Source organism: Colobus angolensis, unplaced genomic scaffold (assembly GCF_000951035.1).
Source record: "Colobus angolensis palliatus isolate OR3802 unplaced genomic scaffold, Cang.pa_1.0 Scaffold374, whole genome shotgun sequence".
NCBI lineage: Eukaryota > Metazoa > Chordata > Mammalia > Primates > Cercopithecidae > Colobus > Colobus angolensis.
The window spans coordinates 400,757-418,740 of NW_012117088.1; the positions used below are offsets into that span (position 1 = coordinate 400,757).

The 17,984-nt window shown below is 39.1% G+C and overlaps 1 protein-coding gene across 1 annotated transcript in view; it reads left to right on the forward strand.

Moving 5' to 3' along the window:
- The first annotated feature begins 7,845 nt into the window (after nt 1–7,845).
- Nucleotides 7,846–17,984, forward strand: part of RBM26 (RNA binding motif protein 26) — a 95,167-nt gene continuing 85,028 nt past the window's right edge. Inside the window, exon 1 of the mRNA XM_011953837.1 lies at nt 7,846–8,461. Within this exon, the coding sequence (XP_011809227.1) occupies nt 8,391–8,461 (71 nt within the window). The 5' untranslated portion in view covers nt 7,846–8,390. The remainder of the gene's footprint in view (nt 8,462–17,984) is intronic.

A 17,984-nucleotide genomic window follows, 5' to 3' on the forward strand; every position in this document is an offset into this window, starting at 1 on the left:
AATTTCAATATGTAAGAGCTCAAAGAATGTATAACCATCCCCATCATCCAATTTCAACCACAATCAACTCATGTCCAATCTTATTTCATTGATACTCTACTCTCTCTCCTTGATAACACAAGTATCACATCATTTCACTTACATGATCTTTAATAATATTACATACATGTTTTTCCTCTGGATGCTGAGATTTATACTTACCTGTCCTCATTTGACTGTTTGTGTGGGAGACTTTGTGTCTGCATGAATGTGTGTGTGAACATGCTATATATGTAAATATACCTTTTTAATGTTATGATTATTACCCACCACAACCATATCCATAAACAGTTCCACAGCACCTATAGAGATGGAGTCATAATTCATCATGGATATAAACAGAGTGCCCCCTGAAGAGTTGGTGATTGCCTCTCAAAGCTTTTTAGGTAGGTGTGGTGGCTCATGCCGGTAATCCCAGCACTTTGAGAGGCCAAAGCAAGCAGGCAGATCACTTGAGCTCAAGAGATCAGCCTGGGCAACATGGTGAAACCCCGTCTACCAAAAATACAAAAAGGAAATTAGCCAGGCGTGAGTGTCATGTGCCTGTGGTCCCAGTTACTCAGGAGGCTGAGGTAAGAGGATCACTTGAGCCCAGGAAGTAGAGGTTGTAGTGAGCTGAGATTATGCCACTGTACTCTATTCTGGGTGACACAGAGACTCCATCACACACACACACAAAAACAAAAGCAAACAAAGCTTTTTGTTTTTTGGTTTTGGTTTTTTGAGATGGGGTCTCAGTCTGTTTCCCAGGCTGGAGTGCAGTGGTGTGATCTTGGTTTGCTGCAACCTTTGCCTCCTGGGTTCCAGTGATTCTCCTGCCTCAGCCTCCCGAGTAGCTGGGATTACAGTGTGTGCTACCGTTCCCGGCTAATTTTTGTATTAAAATAGAGACAGGGTTTTGCCATGTTGGCCAGGCTGGTCTCAAACTCCTGACCTCAGGTGATCCACCCCATCAGCCTCCCAAAGTGCTGGATTACAGGTGTGAGCCACAGCACTCGGCCTTAAAAAAGTTTTTTATACCAAAAGTGCTCTGGTCCAATTTAGGGGGATATGATAGTATGTCTTTTTTTTTTTGAGATGGAGTCTCGCTCTGTTGCTGTGTTGCCCAAGCTGGAGTACAGTGGCGCAATCTAAGTTCACTGCAACATGTGCCTCCTGGGTTCAAGTGATTCTCCTGTCTCAGCCTCCCTCCCAAGTAGCTGGGATTACAGGAACCCACCACCATGTCCAGCTAATTTTTTTATGTTTAGTAGAGATGGGTTTTACCACGTGAGCCAGGCTGGTCTCCAACTCCTGACCTCAAGTGATCTGCCTTCCTCAGCCTCCCAAAGTGCTGGGATTACAGGTGTGAGCCACTGTGCCTGGTCTGGGATATGATACTATCTATGTATGTCTTCTGATCTCAGTTTACAATATCAGTAATTGCTCAAGTGTTTCCTCTTGAATTACCTAAGGATATCACAGAAAGTGTTATTTTTCTTTGCAAGTCATCAGTGTCTAGTCTTAGGTAAGAAAACTATATTCCCTTTATTAACATGACCTTGATCTTCTAGGAAAATAAAAACCCTTGAATTATTATATTAGAGTACGATATGCTTCCTGTTTTTATTTTAAAATTCCCAAATTTAATCAGATTCTCTCTTTAAAGAAGTATGCGTTGGTGTGTTCATATTTTAAATTCATCCTGCCACACCAAAAACCTTTCAATGGCTTCACATCATTATTTTAAATAAAATCCAGTTCCAAAATCTTAACATGTAATTTTTTTTACCTCTAACTTGACTGACAGCCATTTCCCATGTCCCCAATTTGATACCCTCCCACCACTCTGTCCTTAAGATCCTGACTCTTCTTTACCTCAGGAACATCCCACAGGCTATTATGTGTGCTGGAATGTTCTTGTCTCTACTTTGATTCACATGACTTTTACTCATTATTCACTTTTCTTAACCATTTAAGTATCATATCCTTAGAGAAACCATGCTTGAGCCTTTAACAGTCTAAATTGCTAAAATGGTTCATAGTTTCCTCTTTCATAATACTTAAAATTTTATTATGATTTCTAAACGTACAAAAATAGAATGAATCAGATGATTAAATTTGTGTTATAGTGTTCTCTGGGGAGTGGATGCTGAGATGGGGTTAAAAGTGCAAAAAGTTTACTGGAGAGTAGCACCTGTGAAATGGAAAGCGGGGAAGCAGAATTGGATGGGAGAGCCATCAGATTACCATGCAGGTCTGACAATACTTCTGCCATCCCAATATCAAGCAGGTCCTTATCCCTTGCTCAGTCTTGAGCTGGGGATGGGCATGCGGGAGAGGGTTTGCCCTGAGAATAGTGTAACTTCAACTTGAAAGCTGAGGTGAACCTAGAAAGAATTAACAACTGGAGGCTGTCATGTAACTATGCTCCTTGCAGTTGGGCAGTGAAGGGAGATCTGAGCTGCACACCCCTGTGACTGCAATACATTGTAGGATGTCAACTCAATCCAAATTAATCCATAACTTCAATGAAGTTTGTTTTTTTTTTTACAAGTTCAACCATCTTGTTCTATGTATTTAGAAAACTAAAGGTTCATATTTATTTATGTATTTATTTATTTAGATGTAGTTTCACTCTGTCGCCAAGGCTGGAGTACAGTGGCACAATCTCGGCTCACTGACAACTCCACTTCCCAGGTTCAAGCAATTCTCCCACCTCAGCCTCTGGGCTGGGTACTGCAGGTATGTGCTAACACACTTGGCTAATTTTTGTATTTTTAGTAGAGATGGGGTTTCACCATGTTGGCCAGGCTGGTCTCGAACTCCTAACCTCAAGTGATCCGCCTGCCTTGGCCTCCCAAAGTGCTGGGATTATAGGTGTAAGCCACTGTGCCAGACCAAGATTCATATTTAGCCCAGTTAAATTTGAAAAAGAGCAAAGAAGAGGGATTTGCCTTATTATATATTAAGATATCCTATAATACAACAGTAAATAAAAACAACATGGTACTGGTGTAGTCACAGACAAAATGACCAATTGAAAAATAGGTCAGAAGCAGAACACAAATGAAATGAAAACAGAAAGATATAAGTGGCATCAAAAATCAAACAGGAAGGAGACTGGGCACGGTGGCTCACACCTGTTATCCCAACACTTTCGGAGGCCGAGGCAGGCCGATCACTTGAGGCCAGGAGTTCAAGAACAGCATGGCCAACATGGTGAAACCCCATCTCTAATTAGATACGCATGGTGGTACACGCCTGTAGTCCCAGCTACTTGGGAGGCTGAGGCAGAACTGCTTGAACCTGGGAGGCAGAGGTTGCAGTGAGCCAAGATTGCGCCACTGCACTCCAGCCTGGGAGATGGTGAGAGACCCCATCTCAGGAAAAAAAAAAAAAAAAAAAAAAAAGAAAGAAAATCAACAGGAAGGAATAAACTGAGTAGACTTATAGAAAAAAAAAAATAGCCTAGATCCTTACTTTACACCACAAACAGGGATGTATTACAGAGAGAATAAAGACTTAAGTGTGATTCTAAGTAGAGTAATGGACTGTAAAAGAAATAGAAGAAAATACAGAATCTCTTTGTGATCTGGAAATGCACACTGTTTTTAAACAAGACTTCAAAAGCACTATTGAAAGTAGTAAGACTGTACTCAACTGGAGAAGACAGCTGGAAAAACCTGAGGAGGAATTCAGCACACTATAGAGAATATTCCCGGGATCAGTGCAGCTGAAAGGTGAAGGCAACTTATGGTAATAAACCATAAAGAAATATAGGTCTGTTAGAGGGTATATCACTCTCTTGCCTATCTAAAATATTTTCTGCCTCTGCTTCCTTCCTATTTAAAACAAAGCATGTGTCTTCAATAAACATTTTTTGTTTCGGACTGAGTTAAGAGCAGATAGTAGAGAGGAATAAACTTCAGTCCAGTCCTTAAAAGAGCTCATAAGGCCGAGAAAGATGAGAAAACTAAATAAAACGTTTTATTTTTATCTGTCCTCACTATCTCTTCCCAGTAAATGTTTTAACTCCTGTTCTACAGGTAGGGAGCTAGACCTTTGTCTAGGCTATCACTGAGGTACTGGTATTTGAGCAATAAGGAAAATCATTCTGGCAAAAGGGAACAGCACTAATAAAGTCACAAGGCCTTGAAAGAACATGGTGTATTGGAAAATGTTAAGCAGGTAACCTAATACTGGACATTCCAAAATGTACGTTACTGAATAGAGAAAGTAGTCTACGGCAGCTGTTTAGTCTTCTCTTAGTAGAACTGATGATTACATCAGCTAATTGTCACCTTTGAAGGCAGGGCCAAAGAAGATGAAGCAGGGATAAATGAAGGATAAATGTTAATGGTTAAGGAAGAGAAGCATTCTAGGAAGCAAAAATGACTCGCTGTGGAGTGATAATAAACACTGTACTATAAATTTAGAGGAGGAAGATATTGCTATCAGCCACAGTGGCCAGGAAAGGCTTCATGGAAGTGGTAGGGCTTCCTTTGGTCATTCAAAGAATATAGTTGATCCTTATTACTTGCAGATTCTGTATTTGTGAGTTTGTCTACTTGCTAAAATTTATTTGCAATGCCCAAATCAATACTTGGAATGCTTTTGCAGTCACTTGTCGACACGAACAGAGGTAAAAAATCTGAGTCACGTGATGCACATGTTCCCAGGTTTAGTGAAACAAGGGGATGCTTTGCCTTCCTGTTTTAGCTCTCACACTGGAAACAAGTGTCCTTTTCATGGTCTATTTAGTGCTATATTTGTTGCATTTTTGAGCTTTTTGTAGATTTCACTGTTTAAAATGCCCCCCAAGTGTAGTGATGAGGCTATCTAGGTCCCTAAGTGCCAAAAGGCTCTTCTTTTTAAAGAGAAAATACATACATCATGTAAGCATAAGTTATAGTGCCACTGACTATGAGTTCAATGTTAATGAATCAACTATATTAAATAAGGTGCCTTAAAAATTTTTTTCTGCCTACATAAGGTGCCTTTAAAAAGAAACACACATAAAGCAAGGTATTTATGGGCTGGTTGACAAACATTTGATAAGAGGCTTGAAGGAACCTAATCCTGTATTTCTCCTAGTAGCAATGGTTCCATATTCACTAATTAATTATTTGTGGCTTTTTTACAGAACCACTGTGAATAAGAATTGGCTGTATATATTAGTGGCTGTTCTTGAAGCGGGGGATTCAAAGCTATAATCCACTAAAGAACAGATAATCACATACTCATAGCAAAATATAAAGCTATGAGTGCTATAAAAGAAGCAAACACAGGCTGATGTCAGAACATCTCAGAGGGACTCTTGCTTCAGATAAGAGAGGTGAAGGATGGATTTCCAAAGGTGATGCTGCATTTTGCACTGCAAAAATGCACTGCATTTTGACGCATAAGTACGAATCCATCAAATGAAAGGTAGAGAAACGCATTTTGCAATGGCTCAATTTAGTGAGAGGACACACTTCTGTGGAGACAAACGGTTACTCCATCTTGAATGCTAATTTGTCATGTTGACTTCTGATTAGGCCCAGTCCTGTGATCATTACTTTATTTACTGTCCTTAGTGTAAGAACAAAGCAACCCTGATGTTATCACACAAATTACAGGCTATGATGCATATAGCATTCTTGCCTATCTGGAGGGCTGTCTTTAAATGTCTCTATAGAGTACGTACACCCTTTCCTTATGGCACGTAAGTACTGGTCTGGGGAGTAATAGGGCAGAGATCTACCTGTCTTGCTGCCACTCAAGACCATGCTTCTGTCTGTAAGTTACCCCCAACAAAACACTCATTACTGACCAAACTGGATTGTCTGCTTTGTTCATTTGATTTCTCCTTTGATATCTGGGGGGCACCTTGCACAAAGGGCCTTTTCATGGAACAATTTCTTTTAAGGAACTCAAAACAGTTTAGGATGGCTGGAGCAAAGACTGAAAGGCACTGAAGGAGTTTCTAGGCAAAAAGGAAGTTGTCTGATTTATGAAAGAACCTTTATAGGATGTTAAATAATGTGTTTTATTCTAAAGATAATGTGGAAGTTGAAGATTTTAAGCAAGAAAGTGACATGATTAGATCCAAATTTTTGAATTATTGCTATTAAAGGCAATGATTATGAGGGTAACTGAAGATGAACTGAGATGGAGGTCAGCATAAAAGGCAAAGATATTAAAAGGCTTTTGTTATTATTTAGGAAGAATAAAAGACTTTAAATAAGACAGTGAATGGTATGAGAGATGGATGGGCAAAGTTTGAGCAATCAGGGAAAGAAGTAGAAGCGTTCTCTGTGGAAAATAAAGTGAACAAATGTTTGGAGAAAGGGAGGGTGAGCAAATCAGTTTACCTGGGGTATACAGTATTTGATAGAAGCTTTGGAAGGCTGAAGTGGAGAACCAGAGTCATGGAATAGCTGCTGATAAGGCTGAAAATATTGGTGACATCAGCCTGTGGCAAGGATACAACAAAGACTAAACAAATATAATTTTAACTTTTGGCAGTATTAAATTTATAAACAAATTTTATTGTAAAATACATATAAAACCTACCGCTTTCATTAAGTATATGGTCCACTGCATTAAGTACATTCATATTGTGCAACCCACACACCACCACTCATCTCCAGACTCTAAATCATCCTAAACTGAAACTCTATTACTCACTGAAAAATAACTCCTCATTTCCCCTTCTCCTGGGCACCCTCTCCACCCCTGCTCTTGCTACCATTCCAGCTTCTGTCTCTAGGAGTTTTGACTACTCTAGATACTTAATGTAAGTAGAATCATAATATTTGTCCCTCATGTCTGGTTTATTTCACTTAGCTAAATCACTTTAATCAACATCCTGGTTATTCAGTAGCTGGATTCTAATTTGTATTCTACTCTACATACTGTATTTTAAAACAAATGTCTTGCTTTGTAGTTCATTATCTTTCCACTTAATCCTTAAGGAGACTTCACTCTAGCAAATTACAAACTCAGAGTTGCTAAGAACAATTTAGCCTATCGGTGTCTCTCATAAAGAGCTTTCATTGATCTACTTACTGAAAATGTCTTTAGATTGTGAATATTTTCATTCCACTACAGTTCATGGAACGTAGACCCTTCGTAAAATTCCACCTAGTATCTAAATACAACTCAAGCAGGAGTCAAACTTATTTGATCACCCAGGAAAATAGTTTGTTTATTTGGGTTGCTGATATGAAGACTCTCTCTTTTGATACTATATAATTTCCCGATGTGAGATAGGGCTGAATTTGCTCTAAATAAAGAGCATTTAAAAAATAACAAAACTTATCTTTATCTGGGGGAAAGTGCAGGCTGGAAACTACCTGAGAGACGTGAAGGTTCTCTCACCTTTCCCTTGGGGCATCCGAGTCATTAGGGCTCTACCAACAAGTTGAGTACTGTTGGACAAGACACTAATCCTCTAGCGGTCTCATTGGGCTCCATTAGACCAGCCTGTATTTATAAACCTCGTTCACATCACAGCATACACAGAATATGGTACTGGTAGGGCACTTAGGTAAATTGACGAGGTAGCGCGCTCGGCACCTGGAACCTACGGGCCTCCTGGTGTCGCGCACGCGGGTGTGTACGCTCTTAACTAGCGATCCATTCGGCAGGTCCGTTCCAGCTGACAGGCCACGGCCGTCTTACCAGGGACTAGCTAGGGCTCCCGCTGTTTCTGAAGTCAGCGGTCTTTTCCTCCTTGTAAGAAACAAGTTCTTTATATCATAAAGATAAGCAAAGAATAAAAAGGCACAAAGGCCGCAAGCAAAGCACACACTCAAAAACCGAAATACAGCACTCGACCCGCGCATTCTCCGCCGACCTTACGTCTCTTCCCAGCGGGCTCCAGGAACCACCGCGAGACTTTATCAATTCTCGCGAGATTTATCGGCAGCCATCTTCTTGGGGGTGCTGGGAGCCAGGAAGACCCCCTGAATCGTTCCCATTGAGCTGCCCTTCGCCTTCGCTTTCTTTACTTTTGCCTTTTCGACGTAGCCAACAAGCACCTGGTCCCGAGGCTGAGAGAACGCCTGGGTCTAAGCGCGTGTCGCGCTTCCGGTCTGGGTAGATTTGCTGGGGAAGAGGGAAGGGGGAGGGCCCGGGCAAACCGTTGCTGCTTCAGCCCGGGCCGGGGTCCGGGGACGGGGAGCTCCTGGCATCCCGTGCACTTGCGGCCTGCGGCGGTCCCTGCAGAGCTGTTCGCCGACCGGGGCCCGCGGGAACCTGCCACCGGCGCCTCCCACCGCGGCCCACGCGGGCGGCGCGCGGAGGAGGGGGCGGGGGCAGCGGCGGCTGTAGCGGCCGCGACCTGGGCGGGCGGAGGAGTGTGACGGGCCTTAGGGCCGCTGTGGATGGTTTCTAAAATGATCATTGAAAACTTCGAGGCACTCAAGTCCTGGCTCAGCAAGACTCTCGAGCCCATGTGAGTATCCGGGGGATATCTCTTTGCAGGGATGGCAGTGGGAGAGAGGCGGAACCACAGATCTGTGCGGTTTCCCCGAGCGCCTGCAGTGGAGGCCGAAGCGGTGAACGGAGGTCCCAGGGCTCTGTGGCTTTTCCTCCTCGTCCACGTCGCTTCCAGGTTCAAGATACCCCCAAGAGCCTGACTCGAGTTTTATTTTATTGCTGAGCTGGTCTCATTTTCCCGTTATATGTAGACCGATTCCAACCCCCCACCCTCAGTATTTTCCGAGGGCCTCAAAATCGGTTTATTTTAGTGAAACCGACTATATTTTCCTTTCTACAGACTATTTTACCTTGTTTTTCTAAATGAAGTAGACGGCCTTTATTAGGGATTCGGGCCGTTCTAGCTTAAATCACTCACGTTTCACCTAAATACAATTCCTGAAAGCAAGGCCACGTCTCCCATGTGCTGTCTGGCTCATCTGCACCTCTCTTCGCTGATGGAAGATGTAACAGGTGCTGAGGTGGCCAGTAAAATTCCCCTTTCCCGCCTACACGTTCGTTAGCTTGGAGAGGAGGAAGAAAATTGAATCTTCATACATATGGAATATTTAGCAGTTTTAAGTGGGATGCTATAGATAGACTTTGTGTTGGGGGGGAGCTCTTAGAGTGCTAAAATAGTCTTAAATTGGAAAATTTAAGGAGTGTTTTGACGACTTGTTAATACTAAATATAACATGGACCAAGTGCTTTATCAGAATTGGTTGATTTATAATAATGCAATGAGGAAAATTCACGCATTTAATGAAGTTATTAGGTACCTACTATGTACTACGGGAGGCTTTGGGGATAGAGCTTTTAAATTCTAAAATCGACAAGAGATAAATCCAGATATTAATAGAGCTGTGACTATTGTAATAATCATGTAAAAGAGTGATTATGAGGGAGGCTACTTCACATTGGTCAAGGAAGGACTCAGAAGGTGATACTGGAGCAACATCTAAAGAAGCGAAGGGACCATCTGTGTCAAAGTCTTGGAAAAGAACGTTTCTTGCAAAAGGAAGAGCGAATGAAAGGCACCGTAGGAGAAGTAGTTGTGGTGTGTTTCAGGAAGAGAAAGGCCACTGTGGCTGGAAGGAGCCTTGTGATGAGGGAGAGAATGTAAAGACAAGAAGTTGGACAAGTAGATAGGGGCCACATCATGTATGGGAAGACGTGAGATGATTTAAAGCAGACAAGGACTGATTTAATTTTGTTTTTACTCTGCCTATTTTGTAGAGACTGAGAGGGCAAGAATGGAAGCAAGGAGACTATTCAGAAGGATATTGTAGGCAGAGATGTGGCTAGTTTGCATTAGAGTGATGGTGGAGACAGGCAGATCCAAATACATTTCGTAAGTAAAATTAATGGATTAAATGTAGGAGATGAGGGAAAGGGAAATCAAGGGTGATGAACGCCTTAGATAACCCAAGCAACTGAATGGGTTATAGTAGAGAAGGCAGAGAACAGGTTAAGGAGAGAAGGACAGGGGTTGGCTAGTTTTGATAATAAATATACAGTAAGTATGAAGTCTGTGGGATACATCTAAGTGTGAGATCATTGAATGTGTGAGTCTAGAACTCAGGACTGGAGAAATCTGGAGTCATGCAGATAGTATTTAAAACCATGACATTGTGGGAAATTTCCTACGAAAAATGTGTAGATAGGGAAGAGAAGAGGACCTAGTACTGACGCAGGAGGAAAACTGGGCTTTATGTCATTAAAGAACAAGTGTGTGGCAAAAGAGAGGAGTTTATGAAATGCTGCAGAATGCGTGAAAAAATGTAGGCAAATAGGTAGCCCTTAGATGTAGCAAAGTGGAAGTCATTGGTAACCTTAGCAAAATAGTTTCACTGGAGTGGAGTCGTGCACATGGAAGCCGTATTTCACTGTATTGGAGAGTGGGCATCATAGTACAGGGGTGAGAAGGAGAACTCTGGAGCAGAATGTCTGGTTTTGAATTCTGCCGCTGCCACTTACCAGCTGTATGATATGGGGTAAGTTACTTAACTCAGGGCTTCCATTTCCTCAACTGTAAAATTGGGAAAATAAAGAATGTATATTAAGGAAATCTTAGACTACTGCCTGGTGCGTAATTAGCATTCAGTAGTTATTAGGTGAACACAAAATTTATAAATGTTTTGGGTTGAAATAGCTTTCCTTTAAGCATTCAGTTTCATATCAGATTTACTGCCGTATCCCCCGTCTTACCTAAATGAGAGGACTGTAGCCACTTAGAGTGTATGCTTGTAATTTTTCTTTAGTCTTAATAAAACATATTCCATGTATCGTAAAGCCTACTCTCGATGGCTGTAGCACTGCAGTCATTATGTTGTCGTAAATAAGGCACTGCTAGTAGAGCCTAGACACTGGAAATTGTCATTGGTCCTTTTCTAATGTATGTAGCTGTGGTAAAATTGAGCCCTTATCCAAGTTCTTGTCCTTTTAATTGAATTTCAGGTGGATTCTTTTGTATGATTTATAAAAGCTGATCCCAGTTATTTAAGATCAGTGATTTCTAACCTTGGTTTTGTGAAATGTTATGATCTGTTATCTAAAAGGATTTTTTATTTTTTTATTTTTTTTTTGCTTTAACATTGTGATTACCAAACTACTCTGTTTGAGAGAGGAACATACAGAGGACCAAGGGTAAGCTGTAACTTGAAACTTACATAAAACTTTTTAGTTACCTATGCTGGTTAAATTCTTCATGGTTTTGGACTTACTCCACATTTTGAATGTGTTAATTCAGCAAACATTTATTTTAAGCGTACTTAACCTACTCTGTGCTAAGCAGTGTGCAAGATATTGGGGAAATAGGTAACAAGACGTGAAATGACTCTCTTCATTTTATTTACCATTTAGCAGGAAAGATAGGTGTTGAAGTCTGGGAACACTTCCCTGGTGTAATGTTTATCTCAGCTTGGAAGGATGAGGAACACTTTGCGGGGGAAAAGGATGGGATTGGAGACCTGTGAAAGCATTGTAGGTTTGGTAAACAGATTGTATGGAGGTCCTAAAAATGGACAAAAAATGATATCTTGGAGGAAGTGAAAGAAATAGAAAAAAGCAAGGGAGAAGAATGGCAGTGGAAAGCTCCAGAGAAAGGAGTCAGATCACACAGGACTTTGTTGAGTCATGTTTAAGACTTTGGATGTTATTGATAGTGGGAAGCCAGTGAAGGGTTTTAGGGCAAAAGGGTTTTCAGATGGATGTTTAAAAAAAAAAGCCTGGTTGTGTTTTCAGCGTGGAATAGAAGTCTGCATATCTGTATTTTACTCTTTAATAACTTTTGTACATGTATCAGGGTTCTGAGTTTCATAAATTATTGAAAATAATTTTCATTGTCTTTTTCATCAAATTGAAAATTTTGAACTGTATTGTCATCTTGAAACGCTGAAGACTGATGTTTTGTTATCTCAAAGTTTTGCTTAGTCATACTTGCTAATAATATGAGACTAAATGTTAGTCTTTTTTCTAATATTTCGTTTGAATGATAAGAAGTCCTGAAAAAAAATTAAGCTCTTTTGTTGTAGTAAACTTACAAAAAAAAAAAAAAAAACAGAAAACTTTCTACTGTATTTAAAACTTTTAAGTGGACTTACTCATCAAAGTCATGTTTTTTGTTTGTTTGTTTTGTTTTCTGAAGAGACACCAAAAGATCTAATGAAACTTTAATTTTTTAGAAAATAAAATTGAGGGGCAGATGTATGTAATGATGTACTCAGGTTTTGTGAGTTGAGTAGTAAAGAAGAAAATGCCTAGTGTTGTGCTTCTGCCACTGTGTAGTGCTGTGGAGGAAATGTGTGGTGGAAAGAAGATCTCTGTGTCCAGATAGATCAGTATTCAAATCTCTCTTCTGCCGTTTATTAGCTGTCTAGGCAAAGGAACCTCCTCTTTCCTTATTGATATAATAGGAAGGGGTTGAATGGGACACTTGTTTGAGAGCCTTGCCCTTCCCCTCCTTTCTTAGATAATTGGTTGATTAAACACAGACAGGTTACATTACTGCTGTTGCTACTGTTAGAATTATCACCAACGCTCCTGCTGTGGCTACCACCTAAACTATATGCGTTGTTGTTAAACATTTTGTATTATTGTACTTACAAGTTTTATGAGGTAAGCATTGTTACCTCTCCATTTTGCAGGTGATGATACTGAGGCACTGAAGCATGAAGTTAAGATTTAATTGCCCACAGTAATTTAAACTGTGGGCAAACTCTAGAGCCACATGCATATTCTTAATTTACTGCTACACAGTGCACCGTCCTGGTGTTTTCTATTACTGTATATAATTTTTTACTATGACATTTTCATAATATTGGCTACTATTGTAAAAGAACAAAATTGTGGTTGTCAGTGCTTTAGAGTTTAAGAAATAAACATCTTTGGAGTTTTTGTAGTATTTTTTCCTTCACCTGTACTTGTTACTACAGCTTTCTCACCATATTAAAATTTATTTTTGTTCCTGTCTGATAGGAAGAATTATTCTTTTGGGTTTGCTAAATGATCTTTTTACTGCTGAACTTTTGAGTATTTTTGCTTCCTTTGACCTTTCCTTTTCAATTGGCTCCTTTTGGCATAGTAAGTCCATTTCCCATTCCTTAGGAAAAACTCAGCAATAATAGCAAAAAAACAAAACAAAAAATAAAATGTTTCCAGTCACTTTCTTGCTAGCTTTCTGTTCCTGTTGCTGGTAAATCTTGAAGTAGTAGTCAGACTTTTAATTTTTTGTTAATTTGCCCTCAACCATTTACTTCTTAATGTCTTGGAATAGAATTTCTTCGTTGTAATATAATTAGAACCAAAATTGCTTACCTCAATGTTACCAATCAATTTATATTCTTTAAAATAAAGGCCGAAACTTTTATATTTTTTGCCCTATGCATGTATAACATCAGTGTTGATGCCACCTTTTTAACTTACCTTGAATCCCTAATATGTTGATTCCTTTTCTTAAATCAGTCTTACCCTCTTTTGTTCCTTTTCTTCAGATTCTAATTGTGTTTTTCAGTGTTGTTTCATTGACATTTTTTTCTTCATCCATTTTTTACTTCTGACATTTCATTAATTACTGCTAAGATTTAAATGTTTGTCTTCTCCAGAATTACTGTTGAAATTTAATTGCATTAAGTATTAAGAGGTGATTAGGTCACGGGGGCTTTGCCTTTGTTGATTGGATTAATGCCTTTATAAAAGGTTAGTTTTGCCTCTGCCCCTCTGACTTCTGCCATGGGAGACCTCTGACTTCTGCCATGGGAGGAACTCCAGGGGATGCAGTGTTCAAGGTCTGTCTGGGAATCAGAATTGCCAAACCTGCCAGTACCTTGCTATGGGACTTCTCAGCCTCCAGAACTGTGAGCCAATAAATTTCTTTACAAATTGCCTGTCTTGTGGTATTCTGTTATAGCAGCACAAACGGACTAAGACCTTTCCCATGAATGGTTTTCTTTGTAATCCATGCCAATGGTTCTTAAAAACTTCTTTGGGAGTGTATATTGTAGATCCTTTAAAGTCTGATTAAAGACAGCCTCCCTAGAATTTGCAAATACATACATATTTGCATTGAATTTCAGAGCTTTTCACCCTGAGCTTGTTAATGGATTCCAAACTAGAACCTCTACTCTGCATTTATTTTCACATAAGTATATTTAGACTTAACCACTCTTCACAGTCTTAAGCTTTTATCTAATTACTGGCTGTATATCTGCTTGGATCTGTCATCTAAACTTCAAACTAATTTCTGAAAAGAAGTGTTCTCTGGACTCACTTATTTTAATTTCACTTCTCCAAATTATGGTGCCTTGAAATTTTTTGGCTTCTCCTCCCTCCCATTCACTTAGTCATGAGGTTCTCTCTTAATAATCCTTACTGACATTGCTTAGTAGGGGGCTCACACTCTGTATCTAAATGATTGCAATTTGCTTTCTAACAAATCTGTTTTTATCTCTAGGCCTTTCTCCCTTCCAGTTCTTCTCATATGGATGCCCAGCCTTGTTTATATCCCATTGCTTGATCAAAACCTTCAGCATTCCCAGATCATAAATTACATACTTTTAGCTTGCCTTTAAGAAAGCTAATGATTTGCTTTAAATTATCTTTCCATTTATATCTTTCTACTTTTTATATGAGTCTGAATTTCAGCAAAGCTGAACTTTCGTGATTCACTGTCATGTTATTTTTACTGTTTCTTTTTTCTGAACATTAGTAGTAGGCACCATTTATTGAGTTCTTACTATTAATATAAATCATTATACAGTCATTGTGTGCAAGATAGGTTCTTGTTTCTTGAAGATGAGGAAATTGAGTATTAGGAAGATGAAATAGCGTACTTTATTCATAGCTAGTAAATGATGGAGACAGGATCCAAAAGAAGACATTTTGATTCCAGAGCCTTGTGTTATGGTATACTGTCTTTATATCCTTTCTGTGTGTTGAAGTCAAAGATGAATTGTGATTCCAGTTCTTCCAGAAAGCTGTCTGTGGTCTATCCACCTGGACGAAGTGACTCCTCCCACCATGACTTCTCTCTCAGCACTGGTTTCAGTTGTCATGACACTCATCACTTGTACATTAAATTATTTAGTTGTGTTATTTTAGCTTTATTATTAGAGTCTCAGGTCCTTGATGGCAGATTCCAACTCTTAAGATTTAACTGTATTCCTGTTCATTATATACATTATCTAGCACAATGCTTTGTGTGTAATATATATCTGATTAAGTGCATTAGTTGAAATTTCAAGGTTGTGCACCTAAAGCCAAGGGAAGAGGCAATAATTTGGGTAAAACTATAGAATCTACCCTACTTCAGAACAGCAGATATGTGAGCCATTTGAAGATTAAGTAGTCTTTGGGTCTACTTCTCTATTTTTACTCCTAGCACCTTCAGTTTAGGTAAAGCTTTAATTCAGATTTTTTTTTTTTTTTCTTAGAGGGAAAGGTCACTGAAGTATATTAATATTTACTTGTTAAAGTATTATTGAATGTTGCTATGTGCAAGATCGCTGTCTCCGTAGAGCTGCACATAAAAGAATTATAGTAATTCTAACCTGATGAATTTTATAGCTGGTAGAAGAGTTAGTAGTCTATAATTATTGGTTAAAACATTTTTCTTTATCTCTTTATCCCCTTAACTTTTGATGAATTGACTTTCATAATCACATTTTGCTGCTGCAATCTTATTTGGCCTTTCTGTCTGAATGCTGAGTGGTTAAAATGCATTTAGTACTTTTTTTCTGTATGTTTTAGCGCTTCCTTATTGTTGGCTGACAGTGCTGCTCAAAATTATTTTACATGCTTAAACCAAGAGACAGGGACTGTATTATGAGTAAAATGTAAAATATTCCCATGCTAGGTATATGCATAACCTAAGCTTGAGAATGACTAACCCAAGCTTGAGCTAAATAGCTTCTAAGATTTTTTTTCCCTCTTCTTGCTTCCTTTGTGCCAGAGAAAAGAATGAATGAGAGAAATGAATGAATGGTAAAGTGTTCCTAATAGAATTACTCATTACTCTCCTACTACCTACCTTATTTCTGTGGAAAAAATCTTTTCAATTTACATACAGTAACTTTGAAATAGGTAAAAGTTTATTTTTAACTTAGGGTTATCTTTTATGTGTGTATTAAATAATGGAGTAAGTTCAAGATCTGTGACTTAGTGATTCTTCTTGAGATATTTTTCCTATATAGAAACATTTCTTTTGTTATGTATTTTTTTCTGTGACATGTTTTACAAGTGCTTTTAAACTTTTGGTTTTCTAATTTTTATTTTTAGTATAAAGAAGTATATTTGTATATTGACTTTGAATTCTGAATTTTACTAAGTGTACTTATTCTAGTAGCTATTTTATAGATTCAGTGAAATTTTCTTACACCAATCTCATCATCTATGAGTAATGACCATCTTATCTGATTTTTATACCTTCATTTATTATTTTTTAGCTATTTATTTTTGAGGCGGAGTCTGGCTTTGTCGCCCAGGCTGGTGTGCAGTGGCATGATCTCAGCTCACTGCAGCCTCCACCTCCCAGGTTTAGGTGATTCTCCTGCCTCAGCCTCCCAAGTAGCTGAGACTATAGACACGTGCCGCCATGCCTGGCTAATTTTTAGTAGAGACGAGGGTTCATCGTGTTAGCCAGGATGGTCTCAATTTCCTGACCTCATGATCCACCGGAGGATTGATTTTCAAATATTAAGCCAATTTTGTATTCCTGAGATAAACCAGGCTTGGTCATGTTGTATTATGCTAGATTTGATAATATTAAAACAAGTGGAAGTATTCAATCCTCTGTTTTTCTGAAAAAATTTATTTAGGATTAGTACTTTTTTTTCTTAAAATTTTTGGGATCCAGGCCGGGCGTGGTGGCTCAAGCCTGTAATCCCAGCACTTTGGGAGGCCGAGATGGGCGGATCACGAGGTCAGGAGATCGAGACCATCCTGGCTAACACGGTGAAACTCCGTCTCTACTAAAAATACAAAAACTAGCCGGGCGAGGTGGCGGGCGCCTGTAGTCCCAGCTACTCCGGAGGCTGAGGCCGGAGAATGGCGTAAACCCAGGGGGCGGAGCTTGCAGTGAGCTGAGATCCGGCCACTGCACTCCAGCCTGGGCGACAGAGCGAGACTCCGTCTCAAAAAAAAAAAAAAAAAAAATTTTGGGATCCTTCACCAGTGAAGCCATCTGGGACTGAAATTTTTGTGTGAGGATTTTTTGATTATAAAATCAGTGTCTTTGATAGTTATAGGGCTGTGTAGGTATTTCGGTTTCTTCTTGTGTCACTCTTGACAATTTATGATATTCAAGGATTTTTCTGAAGTTGCCAAATTCATTGACATAAAGTTACATGCATTGTAACCTTACTGTTCATTTAATAACTAGGATTTACTGTGATGCTTCCTTTCCCCTTTTTAATTATACCTTTGGTTACTCTTTTATTTTCTTAATTTTGCTATTGGCTTTTCAGTTTTACTCAGCTTGTTAAAGAACCGTGTTAACTTTTTTTTCTATTTTCTATTTCAGTATTTTATTTTTATGATTCCCTTGAAAGCACTTTGGGTTTAATTTGCTGTCCTTTTCTTCTTAAAGTGGAACCTAGGTCATTGGTTTTACACCTTTCTTTCAGCTATTTTATGATATTGTTCCATTGCCACTGTCATCTGTTGTTTCTGGTGAGAAATCTGCTGTCATTTGAGTCTTTGTTCTCCTGAATGTAATGTGTCTATTTCCCCCCTCTGACTACCTTTAGGATTCACTTCCTTTTATTTGGTCAGCAATTTGACTATGGTAGGCTTGTGTGTCTGTGTTTGTGTTTTATCCTTCTTAGATTTGCCAATTTGGGTCTGTATTTTGGGTCTTTCATCAGTTTTAGAAAGTTCGTGTTCACTATATCTTCAAAATTTTTCTGCCCCATTTTTCTTTCCTCTTTTTCTGAGACTTTATATTTAGTTCCTTGTATGTTAGATTATTTGATATTATCCTACAAATCTCGTGTATGTTTTAAAAA